The sequence below is a fragment of the Argentina silus genome, assembly GCF_951799395.1.
Source record: "Argentina silus genome assembly, chromosome: 15".
NCBI lineage: Eukaryota > Metazoa > Chordata > Actinopteri > Argentiniformes > Argentinidae > Argentina > Argentina silus.
In genome coordinates, this window is record NC_139669.1 from 18,077,429 (window position 1) to 18,100,554 (window position 23,126).

General features: G+C 43.2%; 2 protein-coding genes across 2 annotated transcripts; both read right to left on the bottom strand.

Annotated features, from left to right (window-relative positions):
• Window positions 1–687: 687 nt before the first annotated feature.
• On the bottom strand, window positions 688–12,723 carry LOC310816105 (uncharacterized protein; the record flags this gene model as incomplete). Its single annotated transcript, XM_083686111.1, has 4 exons — window positions 688–1,785; window positions 3,806–6,208; window positions 6,888–7,958; window positions 10,315–12,723. The coding sequence occupies 4 exons, from the start codon at window positions 12,721–12,723 to the stop codon at window positions 688–690; spliced, it is 6,981 nt and encodes a 2,326-aa protein (XP_083542237.1).
• A 543-nt stretch (window positions 12,724–13,266) lies between these two features.
• On the bottom strand, window positions 13,267–21,714 carry LOC310816106 (uncharacterized protein; the record flags this gene model as incomplete). The annotated part of the gene is made up of 3 exons (XM_083686112.1): window positions 19,360–21,714; window positions 16,317–18,701; window positions 13,267–14,346 (listed from the first exon to the last, which is right to left on the bottom strand). The coding sequence occupies exons 1-3, from the start codon at window positions 21,649–21,651 to the stop codon at window positions 13,267–13,269; spliced, it is 5,757 nt and encodes a 1,918-aa protein (XP_083542238.1). The 5' UTR covers window positions 21,652–21,714.
• Window positions 21,715–23,126: the final 1,412 nt, after the last annotated feature.

Sequence of the window (23,126 nt, forward strand, 5' to 3'; positions counted from 1 at the left end):
GAACCTGGGAGCTGTCCTGGGTATGTGCCTTTCTCTCCTCCCTCTGACAAACTGTCATGGCGACTTATACCAGTAGGTCTACATCACAAACGAATGCGTTTTACTGGTGAGCAGCGACACGTTGTGCATTTCACCAGCACTTGTATCCCTGAATTTCAGTCTGCAAGCTTTCAGAACGAAACGTATCACATTTAGCCTACAAATAGTTTTTTGTTGAGGCCAAGAGTTGATAAAGGACTTGAAAACAAGGCCACATCATTTTAATTCGAAGCTAGTTTGTTGTTGCTTCAATGGATGACGCAGTCGGAGAGTGAAAACAATCGAGTTGTAATTGTAGCGGAGGTGATTTGTAATCACACTTGAGTGATGGGTAGCCCTCCTAAGACTTGTAAGTCCAAATGTCGTCCTTGGACAATGAGATGTTCTCTTGGTCTCGTGGTATACGCTTAGGTTTGTCATACAGGAGACTTGGGTACGATCCCGGCGATTACATAATAGTTGCCATATTGAAAAAGTGTGAATAAATAATAATGAGAGAATGAATTAAGCCATAGTAAATATACTGTTGCTATACTCGTTGGTTTGCTACAGAGCCTGAAGCCTATGCACTGTATCATTTTTTAGTTCTGCTTTTACGTGTTGAAAAGAAAACAGAACGCATATACCACGGCTATTTCAGACCTTTGGTTATTTTTCATAGGGGGTCTTTCTTACCTGCAGAGTAGAGGCCGCGGAGTCGCTGGTCTCTGTCAGTCCCGTGCTCCTTGGTATACTAGACACGATGTATCTGGAGCCCTTTGGTGCAGGCTGTCTGACCACCAGCTTTCCTTTCCTCGTCTCCGCTAGAAACAGACTGTACCAGTAGGCATCGTTGGAGACCAGGGTGGAATCTGCGATGGTAGAGTTCCTCTCGCTGATCACGCTGTTCCTACAGACAGGAGCCGCTTTGCTGGGCTTCGGTTTCTGACACTTCAGCACGACGGTGACCGATATGGTGATCAACAACAGAAACGACACCGAGCCCAGACCGATCATCAAATACAGGTTTAAGTCTGAGAAGATGTCATATTCGAGAGGTACTTCAGTCATGTCAGAGTAGGCTTTAACAGCAGTCTCCACTGTTGATAGCTTGATGGTAACTGTAGCAGAGAGAGAAGGCTCCCCGTTGTCCTTGGCGATGACAACCATCCGTTGGTAACGGGGATCTCTGTAACTGAACATTCTCATAGTTTTGATCTCTCCGTTGTATTGGTCCAGACTGAATAACGTGGCGTCAGTAACCTGTAGAAACTGATATGTAATCCGAGAGTTCTGTACCGAGTCCGTGTCTATGGCTATCACCTTGGCGACCAGGGATCCTTTATCGGTGGATCTGGGGATCTTTTCCTCCACCACGGAGCCGTGCGCGCGCCACGGAGAGACTATGAGCGGGCTGTTGTCGTTCTGGTCCACAATAATAATGTGGACAGTCACGTTACTGCTGAGAGGAGTAACACCAGAGTCTCTGGCCTCAATGTGGAAAAGGAACTCCTTCTCTATCTCATAGTCAAACGTCTTTAGTGCGTAAAGATTACCGTTCTCCGGATTGATGGAGAACAGCATCGACATGGAGGTGTTCACTATCTCCTTCTCTATAATGAAATAAACTAGATACTGGTTTTCATGGAGATCTGGATCAAACGCAGTGAGGGAACTTAGCAAGGCCCCAGGCGCGTTATTCTCCATAACAGGTATAGTATAGAACGTCTGGGGGAACTGTGGAACGTTGTCGTTAACGTCCAGTAGTTCTAAAGTCATAGTTTCATTGTCAGATAGCGGAGGGGAACCTCTGTCTGTAACGGTAAATGTGATGTCATATTCTGGGACCTTCTCACGGTCCAATAGTTCTGAAACTATAAGCTCATAATAGTTTTCTGAGGACTCCCTCAGTGTGAAAGGTAATTTATTAGGAATATGAATATCAACTATGCCATTTTCTCCTGAATCTTTGTCACTGACACTAACCACAGCTATCACCGTGTTTTTTGCTACATTCTCCTTGATTGGACTCTGGAATGATTTTATTGATATTTCTGGGTGATTGTCATTCATATCTGCGACCAAAATAGTTAATTTACATTGTCCTGATAAGGAATTGGTTCCTTTATCCGTAGCTATGACCTCCATGTCATAAATCCTGAAATCTTCATAATTAATCATCTCTTTGACTGTGATTTCGCCGTTATTCGGGTTTAAGGTGAATGTTTCTTGCGTTTTTTCTGATGTATAAAGACTATATGAATATACTATCTCCGAATTAGTACCCTCATCTGAGTCGGTTGCATTCAATTTAACTACAAGGCTCCCTATTGGAGAGTTTTCCATTACATCTATAGTGTAGCTTTCTTTGTCAAACTTAGGGGAGTTGTCATTCATATCCAGCACGCGAACAATGATGCTGGCTGTACCGGAGCGCGTGGGGTTTCCGCCATCTACAGCCGTGAGTATTAGATCATGAACTGCCTGCTCCTCTCGGTCTAAAGTCTTTTTCAAAATCAAATCGGCAAATTTCGATCCGTCTCTTCCAGTCTGAATCCCTACATTGAAATGCTCACTGTCGCTTAAGTAATACGTCTTCACCGAGTTTGAACCGAAATCGGGGTCTACCGCATCGGTTAGAGAGAATCGTTCTCCTGCTGGTGTTGACTCAGATACATCCAAGTGCATTGTGTCTCTGCGAAACTGGGGCGCGTTGTCATTGATGTCCGTTATTTCCACTTCAATATTAAACAACCTTATTGGGTTTTCAATCGTAACATCGATTTTTAGGAAACATATTGAATTCTTACTGTGACATAACTGTTCTCTGTCAATCTTCTCTGCAATGATTAGCTCCCCCGTGTTTTTATTAATCTCCAGATACCTCTTATTGGCGATGACATCCAGTCGGATTTTACGTTTAGCTATGGTTTTCACATCCAGACCCAAATCAGTGGCTAGATTGGCCACCACGGAGCCTTCCTCCATTTCCTCAGGAATAGAATAATGAGTAACGGCAGATGCGGTGTTCAGGGCGACGGAAAAAAGAAGAAAGACCGAGACGTACCTTCCAAATGGCTCTGCTCTGGTGTGCGACTCCATTTTTGGATTGATTTTCTCTGTGCGTAATTCAGAAACACGAAAACGTTAACATGGTGGGGGATGTATAGCCAGAAAAGGAGATGATAGTTTGACGCTGTGACGATGGTGAGAATTGCATATCCTATAGCTCTGGATTCAGGACCAGGGAGCTGTCTAAACAAAAGAGGATCTGCCTCAGTGGAAAAATGTCACGGCGACTATGACATCACGTAAGAGTTCATTTTACGGGTAAGCAGCGACGCTTTGCGCATCTCACCAGTCATCACGTCTCTAGAAATATATTACAACTTTTTGCTAGAATTGTGATTATTTAATATGACTTACATACATCGCATGGAATTCAAGCCAGCTTTAAGAAGGAAATTGCATTCTAAGTATAATTTTATAGCAGCTACATTCGTTTCAGTCGTCGGCGAATTGATAACAATAAGCATGATCGATGAGTTCGTGTTACAGGTCTTGTAAAAAAAAAAAAAAAAAATACAAAATGTGACTTTTTATATCAATTTACAAATAAGGGATGTATAAAAATACTGTATACTTCGATTGATGTCCCGGTTAACACATACTCGTTGAGTTAACAGCTAACCATATTGCAACCTATTTTTACGCACGGAAATCCAGCGCATGTCAAACGAATTTTGGCCTCGTTTGTTCTTATATCAGATGAACACTTATTTCTTACCTGCAGAGTAGAGGCTGCTGAGTCGCTGGTCTCTGTCAGTCCCGTGCTCCTTGGTATACTGGACACGATGTATCTGGAGCCCTTTGGTGCAGGCTGTCTGACCACCAGCTTTCCTTTCCTCGTCTCCGCTAGAAACAGACTGTACCAGTAGGCATCGTTGGAGACCAGGGTGGAATCTGCGATGGTAGAGTTCCTCTCACTGATCACACTGTTCCTACAGACAGGAGCCGCTTTGCTGGGCTTCGGTTTCTGACACTTCAGCACGACGGTGACCGATATGGTGATCAACAACAGAAACGACACAGAGCCCAGACCGATCATCAAATACAGGTTTAAGTCTGAGAAGATGTCATATTCGAGAGGCACTTCAGTCATGTCAGAGAAGGCTTTAACAGCAGTCTCCACTGTTGACAGCTTGATGGTAACTGTAGCAGAGAGAGAAGGCTCCCCGTTGTCCTTGGCGATGACAACCAGCCGTTGGTAACGGGGATCTCTGTAACTGAACATTCTCATAGTTTTGATCTCTCCGTTGTATTGGTCCAGACTGAATAACGTGGCGTCAGTAACCTGTAGAAACTGGTATGTAATCCGAGAGTTCTGTACCGAGTCTGTGTCTATGGCTATCACCTTGGCGACCAGGGATCCTTTATCGGTGGATCTGGGGATCTTTTCCTCCACCACGGAGCCGTGCGCGCGCCACGGAGAGACTATGAGCGGGCTGTTGTCGTTCTGGTCCACAATAATGATGTGGACAGTCACGTTACTGCTGAGAGGAGTAACACCCGAGTCTCTGGCCTCAATGTGGAAAAGGAACTCCTTCTCTATCTCATAGTCAAATGTCTTTAGCGCGTAAAGATTACCGTTCTCAGGATTGATGGAGAACAGCATCGACATGGAGGTGTTCACTATCTCCTTCTCTATGATGAAATAAACTAGATACTGGTTTTCATGAAGGTCTGGATCAAACGCAGTGAGGGAACTTAGCAAGGCCCCAGGCGCGTTATTCTCCATAACAGGTATAGTATAGAACGACTGAGGGAACTGTGGAACGTTGTCATTAACGTCCAGTAGTTCTAAAGTCATAGTTTCATTGTCAGATAGCGGAGGGGAACCTCTGTCTGTCACGGTAAATGTGATGTCATATTCTGGGACCTTCTCACGGTCCAAAGTTTCTGAAACTACTAACTCATAATAGTTATCAGAAGATTCTCTTAACGCAAAGGGTAATTGATCAGGAATATGAATATTGACCACGCCATTATCACCTGAATCTTTATCGCTGACACTAACCACAGCAATCACGGTGTCTACTGCTACATTCTCTTTGATTGGACTTTGAAATGATTTTATTGATATTTCGGGGTGATTATCATTCATGTCTGTGACTAGAATAGTTAATTTACATTGTCCAGATAAAGAATTGGCTCCCTTATCTCTAGCAATAACCTCCATGTCATATATCCTAAAATCTTCATAATTAATCATTTCCTTCACAGTGATTTCACCGTTATTTGGGTTTAAACTGAACGTTTCTTGTGTTTTCTCTGAAGTGTACAGGCTATATGAATATAATATTTCTGAATTGGTGCCCTCATCTAAGTCAGATGCATTTAGTTTAACCACAAGACTCCCTATTGGAGAATTTTCCATGATTTCTATATTGTAGCTTTCTCTGTCAAATTTAGGGGCGTTGTCATTAGTATCCAACACGCGAACAATGATGCTGGCTGTACCGGAGCGCGTGGGGACTCCGCCATCTACAGCGGTGAGTATTAGATTATGAACAGCCTGATCCTCTCTGTCTAAAGCCTTTTTCAGAATCAAATCGGCAAACTTTGATCCGTCTCTTCCGGTCTGTATTTCGATCGTAAAATGGTCACTTTCGCTCAATAGGTATGTTTTTACCGAGTTTGAACCAACGTCTGGGTCGACTGCATTATTAACAGAGAATCGTTCACCAGCCTGAGTTGCTTCAGAAATATCCAAGTTGATGGTGTCCCTTCTAAAATGAGGCGCGTTATCATTGATGTCCATTATTTCTATTTCGATATAAAATATCCGCTGTGGGTTTTCTATAATTGCCTCCATTTTCAAATAACATGATGTAGATGTCTTGATGGCGCAAAGATACTCCCTGTCAATCCTTTCCACAATATACAGCTCCCCCGTTTCTTTGTTCACATCCAGATATTTCTTATTGGCGATTATATCCAACCGCATATTACGTTTACTCAATGTCTTCACATCCAGTCCCAAATCAGAGGCTAAATTGGCGACTACAGATCCTTCTTCCATTTCCTCGGGAATGGAATAGTGAGTAACGGTAGATGCCGTGTTCAGGGTGGCAAAGAAAAGAAGAAAGACCGAAACGTACCTTCTCCGTGGTTGTACGCTAAATTGCGCCTCCATTGTTGGCATGTTATGTTCTCCAATAGGTGCAATGCAGTCAGCTTAATTTGGGTTAGAGTATAATAATAAGCAACAAGACAATATCATGACTCGTTGGCAGTTGTAAGACGAGCGAGTGCAGTATAATCCTTTTTTCGGGAGAATTCAGAACCAGGACCTGTCCACTCGGTGCATACAGAGCCTTCCTAACTGTGACGAACTGTCATGGCGACCATGACGTCTAAGGAATGATTTTTAACTGGTCAACAGCGACGCTTTGCGCATAAAACGAGCCTCCTATCCAAATCTCTTTCATTTAGTCGAACTGTACCTGTACATTCAAAACTAGATAAGGATTACAACGTGTAAAGGACCATTGATTGTATGAAAAGTTTTCATCAGAGAAGAAAACAATTGGTCGTCAGCCGACCATTTCCTAATATGCTTAGGGTTAGTGTTAGTTTTGTGACCATTTTTTTGCCGTTAATGTCTGTTGATCCTGTTGAATTAAATTGTTTATTAAACGAATATTAATCGACTTTGACCCTTATGTAATGGCCCGACTGATACGCACCACTGAGTAAGGCAGAGAGTTTACACTTTAACGCACCAGATGATTATTAAACTGATTAATATGTTTAGGCTACAGTAAAAACAATATTTTGCAGGTGGGAAATGTGTTGTTTTATCTTACCTGCAGAGTAGAGGCCGCTGAGTCGCTGGTCTCTGTCAGTCCCGTGCTCCTTGGTATACTAGACACGATGTATCTGGAGCCCTTTGGTGCAGGCTGTCTGACCACCAGCTTTCCTTTCCTCGTCTCCGCTAGAAACAGACTGTACCAGTAGGCATCGTTGGAGACCAGGGTGGAATCTGCGATGGTAGAGTTCCTCTCGCTGATCACGCTGTTCCTACAGACAGGAGCCGCTTTGCTGGGCTTCGGTTTCTGACACTTCAGCACGACGGTGACCGATATGGTGATCAACAACAGAAACGACACCGAGCCCAGACCGATCACCAAATATAGATTTAAGTCTGAGAAGATGTCATATTCGAGAGGCACTTCAGTCATGTCAGAGTAGGCTTTAACAGCAGTCTCCACTGTTGACAGCTTGATGGTGACTGTAGCAGAGAGAGAAGGATCCCCGTTGTCCTTGGCGATGACAACCAGCCTTTGGTGACGCGGATCTCTGTAACTGAACATTCTCATAGTTTTGATCTCTCCGTTGTATTGGTCCAGACTGAATAACGTGGCGTCAGTAACCTGTAGAAACTGATATGTAATCCGAGAGTTCTGTACCGAGTCCGTGTCTATGGCTATCACCTTGGCGACCAGGGATCCTTTATCGGTGGATCTGGGGATCTTTTCCTCCACCACGGAGCCGTGCGCGCGCCACGGAGAGACTATGAGCGGGCTGTTGTCGTTCTGGTCCACAATAATGATGTGGACAGTCACGTTACTGCTGAGAGGAGGAACACCAGAGTCTCTGGCCTCAATGTGGAAAAGGAACTCCTTCTCTATCTCATAGTCAAACGTCTTTAGCGCGTAAAGATTACCGTTCTCCGGATTGATGGAGAACAGCATCGACATGGATGTGTTCACTATCTCCTTCTCTATAATGAAATAAACTAGATACTGGTTTTCATGCAAGTCTGGATCAAACGCAGTGAGGGAACTTAGCAAGGCCCCAGGCGCGTTATTCTCCATAACAGGTATAGTATAGAACGACTGAGGGAACTGTGGAACGTTGTCGTTAACGTCCAGTAGTTCTAAAGTCATAGTTTCATTGTCAGATAGCGGAGGGGAACCTCTGTCTGTAACGGTAAATGTGATGTCATATTCTGGAACCTTCTCTCGATCCAAAGGCTCTGAAACTACTAACTCATAATAATTATCAGAAGACTCTCTCAACTTAAAAGGTAATTGATCGGGAATGTGAATATCGACCACGCCATTTTCACCTGAATCTTTATCGCTGACACTAACCACAGCTATCACCGTGTCTACTGCTACATTCTCTTTGATTGGACTTTGGAATGATTTTATAGATAATTCTGGGTGGTTATCATTCATATCTGTGACAAGAATATTTAATTTACATTGTCCTGATAACGAATTTGCACCCTTATCCGTTGCTATAACCTCCATATCATAAATCCTGAAATCTTCATAATTAATCATCTCCTTTACCGTGATTTCACCATTATTAGAGTTTAAGGCGAACGTTTCTTGTGTTTTCTCTGATGTATACAGACTAAAAGAATACACTATTTCTGAATTGGTACCTTCGTCCAAGTCAGTTGCATTCAGTTTCACCACTAGACTTCCTATTGGAGAATTTTCGATAATATCTATATTGTAGTTTTCTTTGTCAAATTTAGGGGCGTTGTCATTAGTATCCAGCACACGAATTATGATGCTGGCTGTACCGGAGCGCGTGGGGATTCCTCCATCTACAGCAGTGAGTATTAGATTATGAACAGCCTGATCTTCTCTGTCTAAAGCCTTTTTCAGAATCAAATCAGTAAATTTAGACCCGTCTCTTCCAGTCTGTATTTCTATATTGAAATGTTCGCTTTCACTCAGATAATATGTTTTAATTGAATTCGAACCGATGTCTGGGTCCACGGCATTGTTTAAGGAGAACCTTTCGCCCGCAGGGGTAGACTCAGATATATCCAAATGCATTGTATCCCGTCGAAAGTGAGGTGCATTGTCGTTAATATCCTGTATTTCTAATTCTATATTAAACATTCGTATTGGATTTTCAATCGTTGCATCCAATTTCAGGAAACATGTTGTTTTTGAGATGCAAAGGTATTCCCTGTCAATTTTCTCAACAATGTACAATTCCCCCGTCTCTTTGTTCACATCCAGATATTTCTTATTAGCTATGACATCCAAACGCATTTTCCGTTTACTCAACGTCATTACATCCAGTCCCAAATCCGCAGCTAGGTTGGCGACTACCGAGCCTTCCTTCATTTCCTCAGGAATAGAATAGTGAGTAACTGCAGACACCGTGTGCAGGGCAGCAGAGAAAAGGAGAAAGACCGAGACGTACCTTCTCAAGCTCTGTGTAGATACATCCGACTCCATTGTTATATTTGCACTATGCGCAGCGCAGTCTACCCAAATATGAGTCGAGAAAGCATAGGTTATGATCGTAAGTAATGGATAGAGTCCTTCTTAGCTTTGACTCAATAGCAAGCAAAATAAAATTGTCCTGTTTTCCTTGAACGATGGATTCAGCACTGGGCGCTGTTCATTCGGCTCATTTACTGCTCTCTTATGACGAACTGTCATGGCGACTATGACCTCACAAACCTTCACTTATTATATGGTCAACAGCGACACTTTGCGCACATAACAAGCCTGCACTATGTGCTACTTACAATTTAGCAGGCCTATGTATCTACAAAATAACAATTAAAATACTGAAGATACAAGCACCAAAATGGTTGAAGCGCAGTTTAATATATTGGTCTACGATATTTAATTTCGATAGATAACAATAATGACATACATCTGATAAGACCGAACCTATACACCGGTAAAATGATTGCATTATAATCAAATAATACCATGACAACGAAGCCTGTGGACAAAAATAGCACGTTTGTATTGGAAGCTCCAAAGGAGACTAGTAAATACAGTCATATTAGTTGTTTTTTGAGCGTGATACAATATTTGTGTGTGATATTGGGGACATGTGTACTGGTACAAGTAGCGTGGCTAACGTGACGGGTCGCTAATATAGCTGAAACACGATTTAAATATATATATATATTCTAACCTGTACAGTTTTCACAATGTCTCCGTTTCTGGGATGATGTGGAAAGCGAAATAATGAACACTAGTACATTGTATTACAGTGGTATCAATTCAACAGCCACATATCTGCCTGCATTATCATGTCAGTGTTACAGCGCTGCGCGTTTGTTTAGGTGTATCCAGTGACGTTCTACTTTACCAGAGTATTATTTGATCATCCAAGTGTGTCTTTCATTAAATGGGGAAAAAGAAGATAGCCGTTTACGCACGATGTGATTCTTTAAAGAGTCGTATATGCTACAGACAACATAAAGGGTAATAATGTGTAGCCTACATTCGTTTATCTTACCTGCAGAGTAGAGGCCGCTGAGTCGCTGGTCTCTGTCAGTCCCGTGCTCCTTGGTATACTGGACACGATGTATCTGGAGCCCTTTGGTGCAGGCTGTCTGACCACCAGCTTTCCTTTCCTAGTCTCCGCTAGAAACAGACTGTACCAGTAGGCATCGTTGGAGACCAGGGTGGAATCTGCGATGGTAGAGTTCCTCTCGCTGATCACGCTGTTCCTACAGACAGGAGCCGCTTTGCTGGGCTTCGGTTTCTGACACTTCAGCACGACGGTGACCGATATGGTGATCAACAACAGAAACGACACCGAGCCCAGACCGATCATCAAATACAGATTTAAGTCTGAGAAGATGTCATATTCGAGAGGCACTTCAGTCATGTCAGAGTAGGCTTTAACAGCAGTCTCCACTGTTGACAGCTTGATGGTAACTGTAGCAGAGAGAGAAGGATCCCCGTTGTCCTTGGCGATGACAACCAGCCTTTGGTGACGCGGATCTCTGTAACTGAACATTCTCATAGTTTTGATCTCTCCGTTGTATTGGTCCAGACTGAATAACGTGGCGTCAGTAACCTGTAGAAACTGGTATGTAATCCGAGAGTTCTGTACCGAGTCTGTGTCTATGGCTATCACCTTGGCGACCAGGGATCCTTTATCGGTAGATCTGGGGATCTTTTCCTCCACCACGGAGCCGTGCGCGCGCCACGGAGAGACTATGAGCGGGCTGTTGTCGTTCTGGTCCACAATAATGATGTGGACAGTCACGTTACTGCTGAGAGGAGGAACACCAGAGTCTCTGGCCTCAATGTGGAAAAGGAACTCCTTCTCTATCTCATAGTCAAACGTCTTTAGCGCGTAAAGATTACCGTTCTCCGGATTGATGGAGAACAGCATAGACATGGATGTGTTCACTATCTCCTTGTCTATAATGAAATAAACTAGATACTGATTTTCATGGAGGTCTGGATCAAACGCAGTGAGGGAACTTAGCAAGGCCCCAGGCGCGTTATTCTCCATAACAGGTATAGTATAGAACGACTGAGGGAACTGTGGAACGTTGTCGTTAACGTCCAGTAGTTCTAAAGTCATAGTTTCATTGTCATATAGCGGAGGGGAACCTCTGTCTGTAACGGTAAATGTGATGTCATATTCTGGGACCTTCTCACGGTCTAGGAGCTCTGAAACTACTAATTCAAAATAATTATCAGCAGACTCTCTCAACTTAAAGGGTAATTCATCAGGAATGTGAATATCGACTATCCCATTATCGCCTGAATCTTTATCACTGACACTAACCACGGCTATGACCGTATCTATTGCTACATTTTCTTTAATTGGACTTTGAAATGATTTTATAGATAATTCGGGGTGGTTATCATTCATATCTGTCACTAGAATAGTTAATTTGCACTGCCCAGATAAAGAATTGGCTCCCTTATCTGTTGCTATAACCTCCATATCATAGATCCTGAAATCTTCATAATTAATCATTTCTTTTACCGTGATTTCACCGTTATTAGAGTTTAAGGCGAACGTTTCTTGTGTTTTCTCTGATGTATACAGACTAAAAGAATATACTATATCTGAATTGGTACCCTCGTCCAAGTCAGTTGCATTCAGTTTAACCACGATGCTTCCGATTGGAGAGTTTTCCATGATATCGATATTGTAGCTTTCTTTGTCAAATTGAGGGGCGTTGTCATTAGTATCCAGCACACGCACAATGATACTGGCCGTACCGGAGCGCGTGGGGACTCCGCCATCTACAGCTGTGAGTATTAGATTATGAACAGCCTGATCCTCTCTGTCTAAAGTCTTTTTCAGAATCAAGTCAGCAAACTTCGACCCATCTCTCCCAGTCTGAACTGCAATATCGTAATGATCACTTTCACTCAGATAGTATGTTTTAACTGAATTTGTTCCGACATCGGGGTCCACAGCATTGCTCAGAGAGAATCTCTCTCCGATAGGGGTAGACTCCGATATATCTAGATGTATAGCATCCCTTCGAAATTGTGGCGCATTGTCGTTCATATCCAGTATTTCCAATTCTATATTGAAGATTCGTAACGGGTTTTCAAGTATTACCTCCATTTTTAGATAGCACGATGTAGACGACTTAGTGTTGCAAATATATTCCCTGTCAATCTTTTCTACGATGTACAACTCTCCAGTCTCTTTGTTAACGTCCAGATATCTCTTGTTGGCAATGATATCCAGGCGCATCTTCCGTTTACTCAACGTTGTCACATCCAGTCCCAAATCAGTGGCTAAATTAGCGACAACTGTGCCTTCTTTCATTTCCTCGGGAATAGAATAGTGAGTAACAGCAAACGTAATTCGTAGTACAGCAAAGAAAAGAAGAAAGACCGAGACGAACCTTCTCCAGGGCTGTGCTGCTCTACACGACTCCATTGTTTGATGTATTTGGTCTGTGTGCACCGCAGCCAACCCAAATATTAAACGGTCCCGTATGAGAGCAATAAATGGATAGAGTCCTTAACGATTTGGGTCGATGTGCAAAACTGAATAAATATATTTTACAAGAGCGACGGATTCAGAATCTGGGAGCTGTTCACCCGATCCATACTGCGTGCCTTCCCCTATGACGAACTGTCATGGCGACTATGACCTCAGAAAGGGTTGTGCGTTTAATCTGGTAAACAGCGACGCTGTGCGCTTAACACAAGCATGCACTTCCAACGTAAAACAGACTGCTTTCTAACAATTACGCACAACAACTGAAACGGCATTAATATTAGAAATGTTATGACAAAAATAACTTGAAGACACCAAAATAAGTGATGTGATTGTTTTGCGAATCAGATACGTCCACCATTGTTTGATGACCAAGTGATATTTAGTGGGAGGGGGTTGGCTTTACGAACTAGATGATTGTTTAACGTTTCATATACTGAAATCATAAGAGTAAAAACCATCATGTACTGATATATTGTCTCAGCCTACCTGCAGAGTAGAAGCCGCTGAGTCGCTGGTCTCTGTCAGTCCCGTGCTCCTTGGTATACTAGACACGATGTATCTGGAGCCCTTTGGTGCAGGCTGTCTGACCACCACCTTTCCTTTCCTCGTCTCCGCTAGAAACAGACTGTACCAGTAGGCATCGTTGGAGACCAGGGTGGAATCTGCGATGGTAGAGTTCCTCTCGCTGATCACGCTGTTCCTACAGACAGGAGCCGCTTTGCTGGGCTTCGGTTTCTGACACTTCAGCACGATGGTGACCAATATAGTGATCAACAATAGAAACGACACCGAGCCCAGCCCGATCACCAAATACAGGTTTAAGTCTGAGAAGATGTCATATTCTAGAGGCACTTCAGTCATGTCAGAGTAGGCTTTAACAACAGTCTCCACTGTTGACAGCTTGATGGTGACTGTAGCAGAGAGAGAAGGATCCCCGTTGTCCTTGGCGATGACAACCAGCCGTTGGTGACGCGGATCTCTGTAACTGAACATTCTCATAGTTTTGATCTCTCCGTTGTATTGGTCCAGACTGAATAACGTGGCGTCAGTAACCTGTAGAAACTGATATGTAATCCGAGAGTTCTGTACCGAGTCTGTGTCTATGGCTATCACCTTGGCGACCAGGGATCCTTTATCGGTGGATCTGGGGATCTTTTCCTCCACCACGGAGCCGTGCGCGCGCCACGGAGAGACTATGAGCGGGCTGTTGTCGTTCTGGTCCACAATAATGATGTGGACAGTCACGTTACTGCTGAGAGGAGGAACACCAGAGTCTCTGGCCTCAATGTGGAAAAGGAACTCCTTCTCTATCTCATAGTCAAACGTCTTTAGCGCGTAAAGATTGCCGTTCTCCGGATTGATGGAGAACAGCATCGACATGGAGGTGTTCACTATCTCCTTCTCTATGATGAAATAAACTAGATACTGGTTTTCATGGAGGTCTGGATCAAACGCAGTGAGGGAACTTAGCAAGGCCCCAGGCGCGTTATTCTCCATAACAGGTATAGTATAGAACGACTGAGGGAACTGTGGAACGTTGTCGTTAACGTCTAGTAGTTCTAAAGTCATAGTTTCATTGTCAGATAGCGGAGGGGAACCTCTGTCTGTAACGGTAAATGTGATGTCATATTCTGGGACCTTCTCACGGTCGAGGGGCTCTGAAACTACTAATTCAAAATAATTATCAGCAGACTCTCTCAACTTAAAGGGTAATTCATCAGGAATGTGAATATCGACTATCCCATTATCGCCTGAATCTTTATCACTGACACTAACCACGGCTATCACCGTGTCTATTGCTACATTTTCTTTAATTGGACTTTGAAATGATTTTATAGATAATTCGGGGTGGTTATCATTCATATCTGTCACTAGAATAGTTAATTTGCACTGCCCAGATAAAGAATTGGCTCCCTTATCTGTTGCTATAACCTCCATATCATAGATCCTGAAATCTTCATAATTAATCATTTCTTTTACCGTGATTTCACCGTTATTAGAGTTTAAGGCGAACGTTTCTTGTGTTTTCTCTGATGTATACAGACTAAAAGAATATACTATATCTGAATTGGTACCCTCGTCCAAGTCAGTTGCATTCAGTTTAACCACGATGCTTCCGATTGGAGAGTTTTCCATGATATCTATATTGTAGGTTTCTTTGTCAAATTGAGGGGCGTTGTCATTTGTATCCAGCACACGCACAATGATGCTGGCCGTACCGGAGCGCGTGGGGACTCCGCCATCTACAGCAGTGAGTATTAGATTATGAACAGCCTGATCCTCTCGGTCTAAAGCCTTTTTAAGAATCAAGTCAGCAAACTTCGACCCATCTCTCCCAGTCTGAACTGCAATATCGAAATGATCACTTTCACTCAGATAGTATGTTTTAACTGAATTTGTTCCGACATCGGGGTCCACAGCATTGCTCAGAGAGAATCTCTCTCCGACAGGGGTGGACTCCGATATATCTAGATGTATTGCATCCCTTCGAAATTGTGGCTCGTTGTCGTTCATATCCAATATTTCCAATTCTATATTGAAGATTCGTAATGGTTTCTCTATTATTACCTCCATTTTTAGATAGCATGAGGTGGACGTCTTGGTGGTGCAAAGATACTCCCTGTCAATCTTCTCTACAATGTACAGTTCTCCCGTTTCTTTGTTCACATCCAGATATTTCTTATTGGCGATTATGTCTAATCGCATTTTACGTTCGGTCAATGTTTTCACATCCAGTCCCAAATCAACGGCTAAATTGGCGACAACGGATCCTTCCTTCATTTCCTCGAGAATAGAATAGTGAGTAACGGTAGATGCAGTGTTCAGGACGGCAATGAAAAGAAGAAAGACCAAGACGTACCTTCTCCAGCGCTGTTCGGTTTTATATGACTCCATTGTTGGATATGTTATTGTGCAGCTCAGTCAACAACATTTAAATTGAGATACCGCAAAGGAAATTGATGGAATCCTATAATCCATTTGGCTTTGATGTGTAGATAAGAGAAATAGCCTATTATCGTTTTAAGCAATGGATTCAGCACTAGGGAGCTGTCCTCTGTTCATACAACACCCTTTATGACGAACTGTCATGGCGTTCATAACCTCACAGACGAGTGCGTTTAGCTGGCCAACAGCGACGCTTTGCGCTTATGACAAGCCTGCACATCAATGTTCAGCCCTACTGATTTGCCTGGATTTGTAAAAAATAACTTAGATTTTTTGTTATCGACATAAAGAACAATGTTAAAATGAAATTAAAGGTGCATATGTGTTCTTGCTATTATTTTGAAAGACATTTAAGTCTGATAGATAGGATAGCTGATTCGTATGAAATCAAATCTTGGAAAAGCCCATAATTAGATAATCGAAATTATTGTTTGATCTAATGGGAGACAAAGTCTATCCTAGCCATTTACGCATTAGGGGATAACGAGACATGCAGACAATACAACAGAGTACAACTCTATTATGACAGCGTGTAATACGAGTACAAAAACAATTGTTTGCAGAAATGTCTTTTATCTTACCTGCAGAGTAGAGGCCGCTGAGTCGCTGGTCTCTGTCAGTCCCGTGCTCCTTGGTATACTAGACACGATGTATCTGGAGCCCTTTGGCGCAGGCTGTCTGACCACCAGCTTTCCTTTCCTCGTCTCCGCTAGAAACAGACTGTACCAGTAGGCATCGTTGGAGACCAGGGTGGAATCTGCGATGGTAGAGTTCCTCTCGCTGATCACGCTGTTCCTACAGACAGCAGCCGCTTTGCTGGGCTTCGGTTTCTGACACTTCAGCACGATGGTGACCAATATGGTGATCAACAACAGAAACGACACCGAGCCCAGACCGATCACCAAATATAGGTTTAAGTCTGAGAAGATGTCATATTCGAGAGGCACTTCAGTCATGTCAGAGTAGGCTTTAACAGCAGTCTCCACTGTTGACAGCTTGATGGTAACTGTAGCAGAGAGAGAAGGCTCCCCGTTGTCCTTGGCGATGACAACCAGCCGTTGGTAACGGGGATCTCTGTAACTGAACATTCTCATCGTTTTGATCTCTCCGTTGTATTGGTCCAGACTGAATAACGTGGCGTCAGTAACCTGTAGAAACTGGTATGTAATCCGAGAGTTCTGTACCGAGTCCGTGTCTATGGCTATCACCTTGGCGACCAGGGATCCTTTATCGGTGGATCTGGGGATCTTTTCCTCCACCACGGAGCCGTGCGCGCGCCACGGAGAGACTATGAGCGGGCTGTTGTCGTTCTGGTCCACAATAATGATGTGGACAGTCACGTTACTGCTGAGAGGAGGAACACCAGAGTCTCTGGCCTCAATGTGGAAAAGGAACTCCTTCTCTATCTCATAGTCAAACGTCTTTAGCGCGTAAAGATTACCGTTCTCCGGATTGATGGAGAACAGCATCGACATGGAGGTGTTCACTATCTCCTTCTCTATGATGAAATAAACTAGATACTGGTTTTCATGAAGGTCTGGATCAAACGCAGTGAGGGAACTTAGCAAGGCCCCAGGCGCGTTATTCTCCATAACAGGTATAGTATAGAACGACTGAGGGAACTGTGGAACGTTGTCGTTAACGTCCAGTAGTTCTAAAGTCATAGTTTCATTGTCAGATAGCGGAGGGGAACCTCTGTCTGTAACAGTGAAAGTAATGTCATATTCTGGAACCTTCTCACGGTCGAGGGGCTCTGAAACTACTAATTCAAAATAATTATCAGCAGACTCTCTCAATTTAAAAGGTAATTTATCAGGAATATGAATATCGACTATCCCATTATCGCCAGAATCTTTATCACTGACACTAAATACTGCTATCACAGTGTCTATTGCTACATTCTCTTTAATTGGACTTTGAAATGATTTTATGGATATTTCGGGGTGGTTGTCATTCATATCTGTCACTAAAATAGTTAATTTGCACTGCCCAGATAAAGAATTGGCTCCCTTATCTGTTGCTATAACCTCCATATCATAAATCCTGAAATCTTCATAATTAATCATTTCTTTTACCGTGATTTCACCGTTATTAGAGTTTAAGGCGAACGTTTCTTGTGTTTTCTCTGATGTATACAGACTAAAAGAATACACTATTTCTGAATTGGTACCTTCGTCCAAGTCAGTTGCATTCAGTTTAACCACGATGCTTCCAATTGGAGAGTTTTCCATGATATCGATGTTATAGTTTTCTCTGTCAAATTTAGGGGCGTTGTCATTAGTATCCAGCACGCGGACAATAATGCTGGCAGTACCGGAGCGCGTTGGGACTCCGCCATCTACAGCGGTGAGTATTAGATTATGAATAGAGTGCTCTTCTCGGTCTAAAGCCTTTTTAAGAATCAAATCTGAAAACTTAGACCCGTCTCTTCCTGTCTGAACTTCAATACTGAAATGTTCACTTTCACTCAGATAGTATGTTTTAACCGAGTTCGTTCCGACATCAGGGTCAACTGCATTGTTTAAGGAGAATCTCTCGCCAGTAGGAGTGGACTCTGATATATCCAAGTGCATTGTGTCCCTCCTAAAATGCGGCGCATTATCATTGATATCCATGATTTCCAATTCGATGTTAAACATTCGTAATGGTTTCTCTATTATTACCTCCATTTTTAGATAGCATGAGGTGGACGTCTTGGTGGTGCAAAGATACTCCCTGTCAATCTTCTCTACAATGTACAGTTCACCCGTTTCTTTGTTCACATCCAGATATTTCTTATTGGCGATTATGTCTAATCGCATTTTACGTTCGGTCAATGTTTTCACATCCAGTCCCAAATCAACGGCTAAATTGGCGACAACGGATCCTTCCTTCATTTCCTCGGGAATAGAATAGTGAGTAACGGTAGATGCCGTGTTCAGGACGGCAATGAAAAGAAAAAAGACCAAGACGTACCTTCTCCAGCGCTGGTCGGTTTTATATGACTCCATTGTTGGATATGTTATTGTGCAGCTCAGTCAACAAAATATAAATCGAGGTACCGCAAAGGAAATTGATGGAATCCTATAATCCATTTGGCTTTGATGTGTAGATAAGAGAAATAGCTTATTATGGTTTTTAGCAATGGATTCAGCACTAGGGAGCTGTCCTCTGTTCATACAACGCCCATTATGACGAACTGTCATGGCGTTCATAATCTCACAGACTAGTGTGTTTAGCTGGCCAACAGCGACGCTTTGCGCTTCTGCACATCAATGTTCAACCCTACTGATTCACTTTAAGCCTGGATTTCTAAAAATAACTTTGATTTTTTGTTATCGACATAAAGAACAACGTTAAAATGAAATTAAAGATACATATGTGTTTTGGATATTTTTTGAAACACATTTATGTCTGATAGACAGCAGAGCTGATTTGTATGAGATCAAATCTATCAAAAGCCCATAATTAGACAATCGAAATGATGTCTGATCTAATGGGAGACAAAGACTATCCTAGCCATTTACGCATGAGGGGATAACGAGACATGCAGACAACACAGCAGACAGTACAACTCTATTATGACAGCGTATAATACGAGTACAAAAACAATTGTTTGCAGATCAGAAATGTATTTTATCTTACCTGCAGAGTAGAGGCCGCTGAGTCGCTGGTCTCTGTCAGTCCCGTGCTCCTTGGTATACTGGACACGATGTATCTGGAGCCCTTTGGTGCAGGCTGTCTGACCACCAGCTTTCCTTTCCTCGTCTCCGCTAGAAACAGACTGTACCAGTAGGCATCGTTGGAGACCAGGGTGGAATCTGCGATGGTAGAGTTCCTCTCGCTGATCACGCTGTTCCTACAGACAGGAGCCGCTTTGCTGGGCTTCGGTTTCTGACACTTCAGCACGATGGTGACCAATATGGTGATCAACAACAGAAACGACACCGAGCCCAGCCCGATCACCAAATACAGGTTTAAGTCTGAGAAGATGTCATATTCTAGAGGCACTTCAGTCATGTCAGAGTAGGCTTTAACAGCAGTCTCCACTGTTGACAGCTTGATGGTAACTGTAGCAGAGAGAGAAGGGTCCCCGTTGTCCTTGGCGATGACAACCAGCCGTTGGTAACGGGGATCTCTGTAACTGAACATTCTCATCGTTTTGATCTCTCCGTTGTATTGGTCCAGACTGAATAACGTGGCGTCAGTAACCTGTAGAAACTGGTATGTAATCCGAGAGTTCTGTACCGAGTCCGTGTCTATGGCTATCACCTTGGCAACCAGGGATCCTTTATCGGTGGATCTGGGGATCTTTTCCTCCACCACGGAGCCGTGCGCGCGCCACGGAGAGACTATAAGCGGGCTGTTGTCGTTCTGGTCCACAATAATGATGTGGACAGTCACGTTACTGCTGAGAGGAGGAACACCAGAGTCTCTGGCCTCAATGTGGAAAAGGAACTCCTTCTCTATTTCATAGTCAAACGTCTTTAGCGCGTAAAGATTGCCGTTCTCCGGATTGATGGAGAACAGCATCGACATGGAGGTGTTCACTATCTCCTTCTCTATGATGAAATAAACTAGATACTGATTTTCATGGAGGTCTGGATCAAACGCAGTGAGGGAATTTAGCAAGGCCCCAGGCGCGTTATTCTCCATAACAGGTATAGTATAGAACGTCTGGGGGAACTGTGGCGCGTTGTCATTGACATCTAATAGATGTAAAGTTATCGTTTCATTATCAGACAAGGAGGGTTTTCCTTCGTCCGTCACAAGGAAAGTGATGTCATATTCAGGAACTTTCTCACGGTCTAAAGGTTCTGATACAATGAGCTCATAATGGACGTCAGATGACCTGTTCAAAACAAACGGCAGGGGTTGGTTTATGGAAAGTCTCACTTTGCCATTGTCCCCCGTGTCCCTGTCGCTCACGCCTATAATAGCTATGACTGTTCCCACGGGAATGTTCTCATTAACGGTGCTCGTTAGAGATTGAATGGTTATCTGAGGATAATTGTCGTTCATATCCGTTACATGCACTACAACTTTACACTGACCCAACAGGGGATGTATTCCGCTGTCCTTAGCCTCAACATGCATCTCGTAAAACTTCATGTCTTCGTAGTCAATAGTCCCCTTCACTGTTATCTCTCCTGTATTTGGATTTAATGCAAACACTTCTTGTGTTTTCTCCGACGTGTAAAGCGTGAACGAATATATGATTTCTGCATTGGGTCCCTCGTCTAAATCTGTGGCGTTTAGTGTCATTATCAGCGTTCCAGTTGGGGAATTCTCTGTTATATTAATGGAAGAAACGGGCCGGTCAAACCGAGGGGCGTTGTCGTTCACATCTAGCACACGAACAATAATATTAGCTGTTCCTGAGCGCGCGGGGATTCCGCCATCCAAGGCTGTTAATATCAGATTATGAACAGCCTGCTCCTCTCGATCTAACGCCTTGGTCAAAACTAAGTCTACATATTTAGTGCCATCACTTCCAGTCTGTATTTCGATTGTGAAATGTTCACTGTCACTGAGTTTGTACGTTTTTACTGTATTTATCCCTACATCTGGGTCCACTGCATTGGGCAGGGAGAATCTCTCTCCTGGCGTGGCCGATTCCGAAACGTCAAGCTCAACCCTGTCCCTACGAAAATGAGGCGCGTTATCATTAATGTCTGTGATTTCTAACTCAATATTGAAAATCCGTAAAGGGCTCTCAATGATAACGTCCAATTTTATGAAACAGATGGTTGATTTGGTGGGACAAAGATACTCCCTATCTATCATCTCAACAATATAGAGCTCTCCTGTCTTTTTGTTGACATCCAGGTATTTCTTGGTATGGAAAATATCAAGCTTTACCTCGCGATGGGCCATACCTCCAACCTCCAGTCCCAAATCTGCGGCTAGATTCGCCACGACGGAGCCCCTCTCCATCTCCTCGGGTATCGAGTAGCGCGTCACGGACAAAGCCGTCCTCCATACTGCACTCAACACAAAGACAGCCCAGAGGCACCCCCTCTGCCGAGGCATCATAAATGTTAGATTCCTCCTACTCCCACTGCAAGATGTTGGATACTTAAAAAAAGCTTGTCGAAAAATCCCTTGTATAAAACTGATGTTCAAGGAAATATTGGCTGTTTCATATAAAAATGATATATCTGCTTCAGCTAAAACCGAGACATGTCTGTCCTGCAGCAGGGATGAATGGGAGTGTCATGGCTTCTTTAGAACCTGCATCCTGCGACATTTCCTAGTGAATAGCGACACCTTGTGACTAACGCTGTCAGCCAGTCGGCTGGACCAGACGAATGTGACTGTTTATGGCCATACTTCGACTACCTGGTAACAATGTCAGAGATAGGCTAAACATTACCGTCAGATTCATATCAGCTTCGATATTGAAGTTGAACGAAACATTCTATCTTAAACAGTGATGAGCCGCTCATTTCAGTGTGCATTATTAGAAATAAGGTCACATTCTGTAACATATGTTTATGGTCAAAGCTGAAGCATTGTGTTTGTAGGTGGCTTGGTCTCACTGATTATGACATCACCCGGGAAAACTAGACAGTTAAGGTGGTATCGAATCCGAATGGGACGCAAACCTAGACTCTTGCCGTCGGCTGTGGTTTCAGCACCACACACACGGACAGCGCCTGAGTCTCATCGGCAGCATTCTACTAAATAATACTCATCTAGTAATAATGTCAAAGTAAATATTAATGTTACATTTTAATCAGTTGTTGAAAGCAACAGTTAATTTACAGTTATACATTAAAAGAAAAGTTAGACATTTCCGTGTGAATAATCAGTATGTGAAGGTTAAGTTCTATAAGGCATACACTTTCATGATTCAAGGTGTGGCAGTAGCAATAAGTAGCAGGAAGTAACGAGGAGACCAATTGTGGCGCCTCCCGGTACAACGCTACCTCAGAATAAATAGGACGGTGACGCTGTGACGGCCCTAATCATTATGAAGGGCTCAGCCCGTGCGTCTCACCACAAAGGCATATTGTGTGTTTTTATGTGACTTTATATCACTGATTATGACATGTGATTATGACATCACCCGCGAAAACTAGAACGTGTTGCCGCGGTATGGAATCTGTTTGAGTGACGCAACAATGAACCGTTGGCTTGTCACTGACACACCCAAACAAGCTCTGTAACACTGACATGATAATGGAGATATTTGGCTGTTAAACTTGATCTCACCGCAATCAAATTGATTAGTGTTCATTATTTCGTTTTCCCCATCATCCCTGAAACGGAGACAGAGTGAAAAACTGCGCAGGTTAGAAGATTTATTTTCAATTTATTTTCCGTTTTTTTGCTGTAGCCTATTAGCGACTAGTCACGGTAGAAACGTTACTTGTATCTTAGCAGTAGCCTACACGTCTGGAATATCA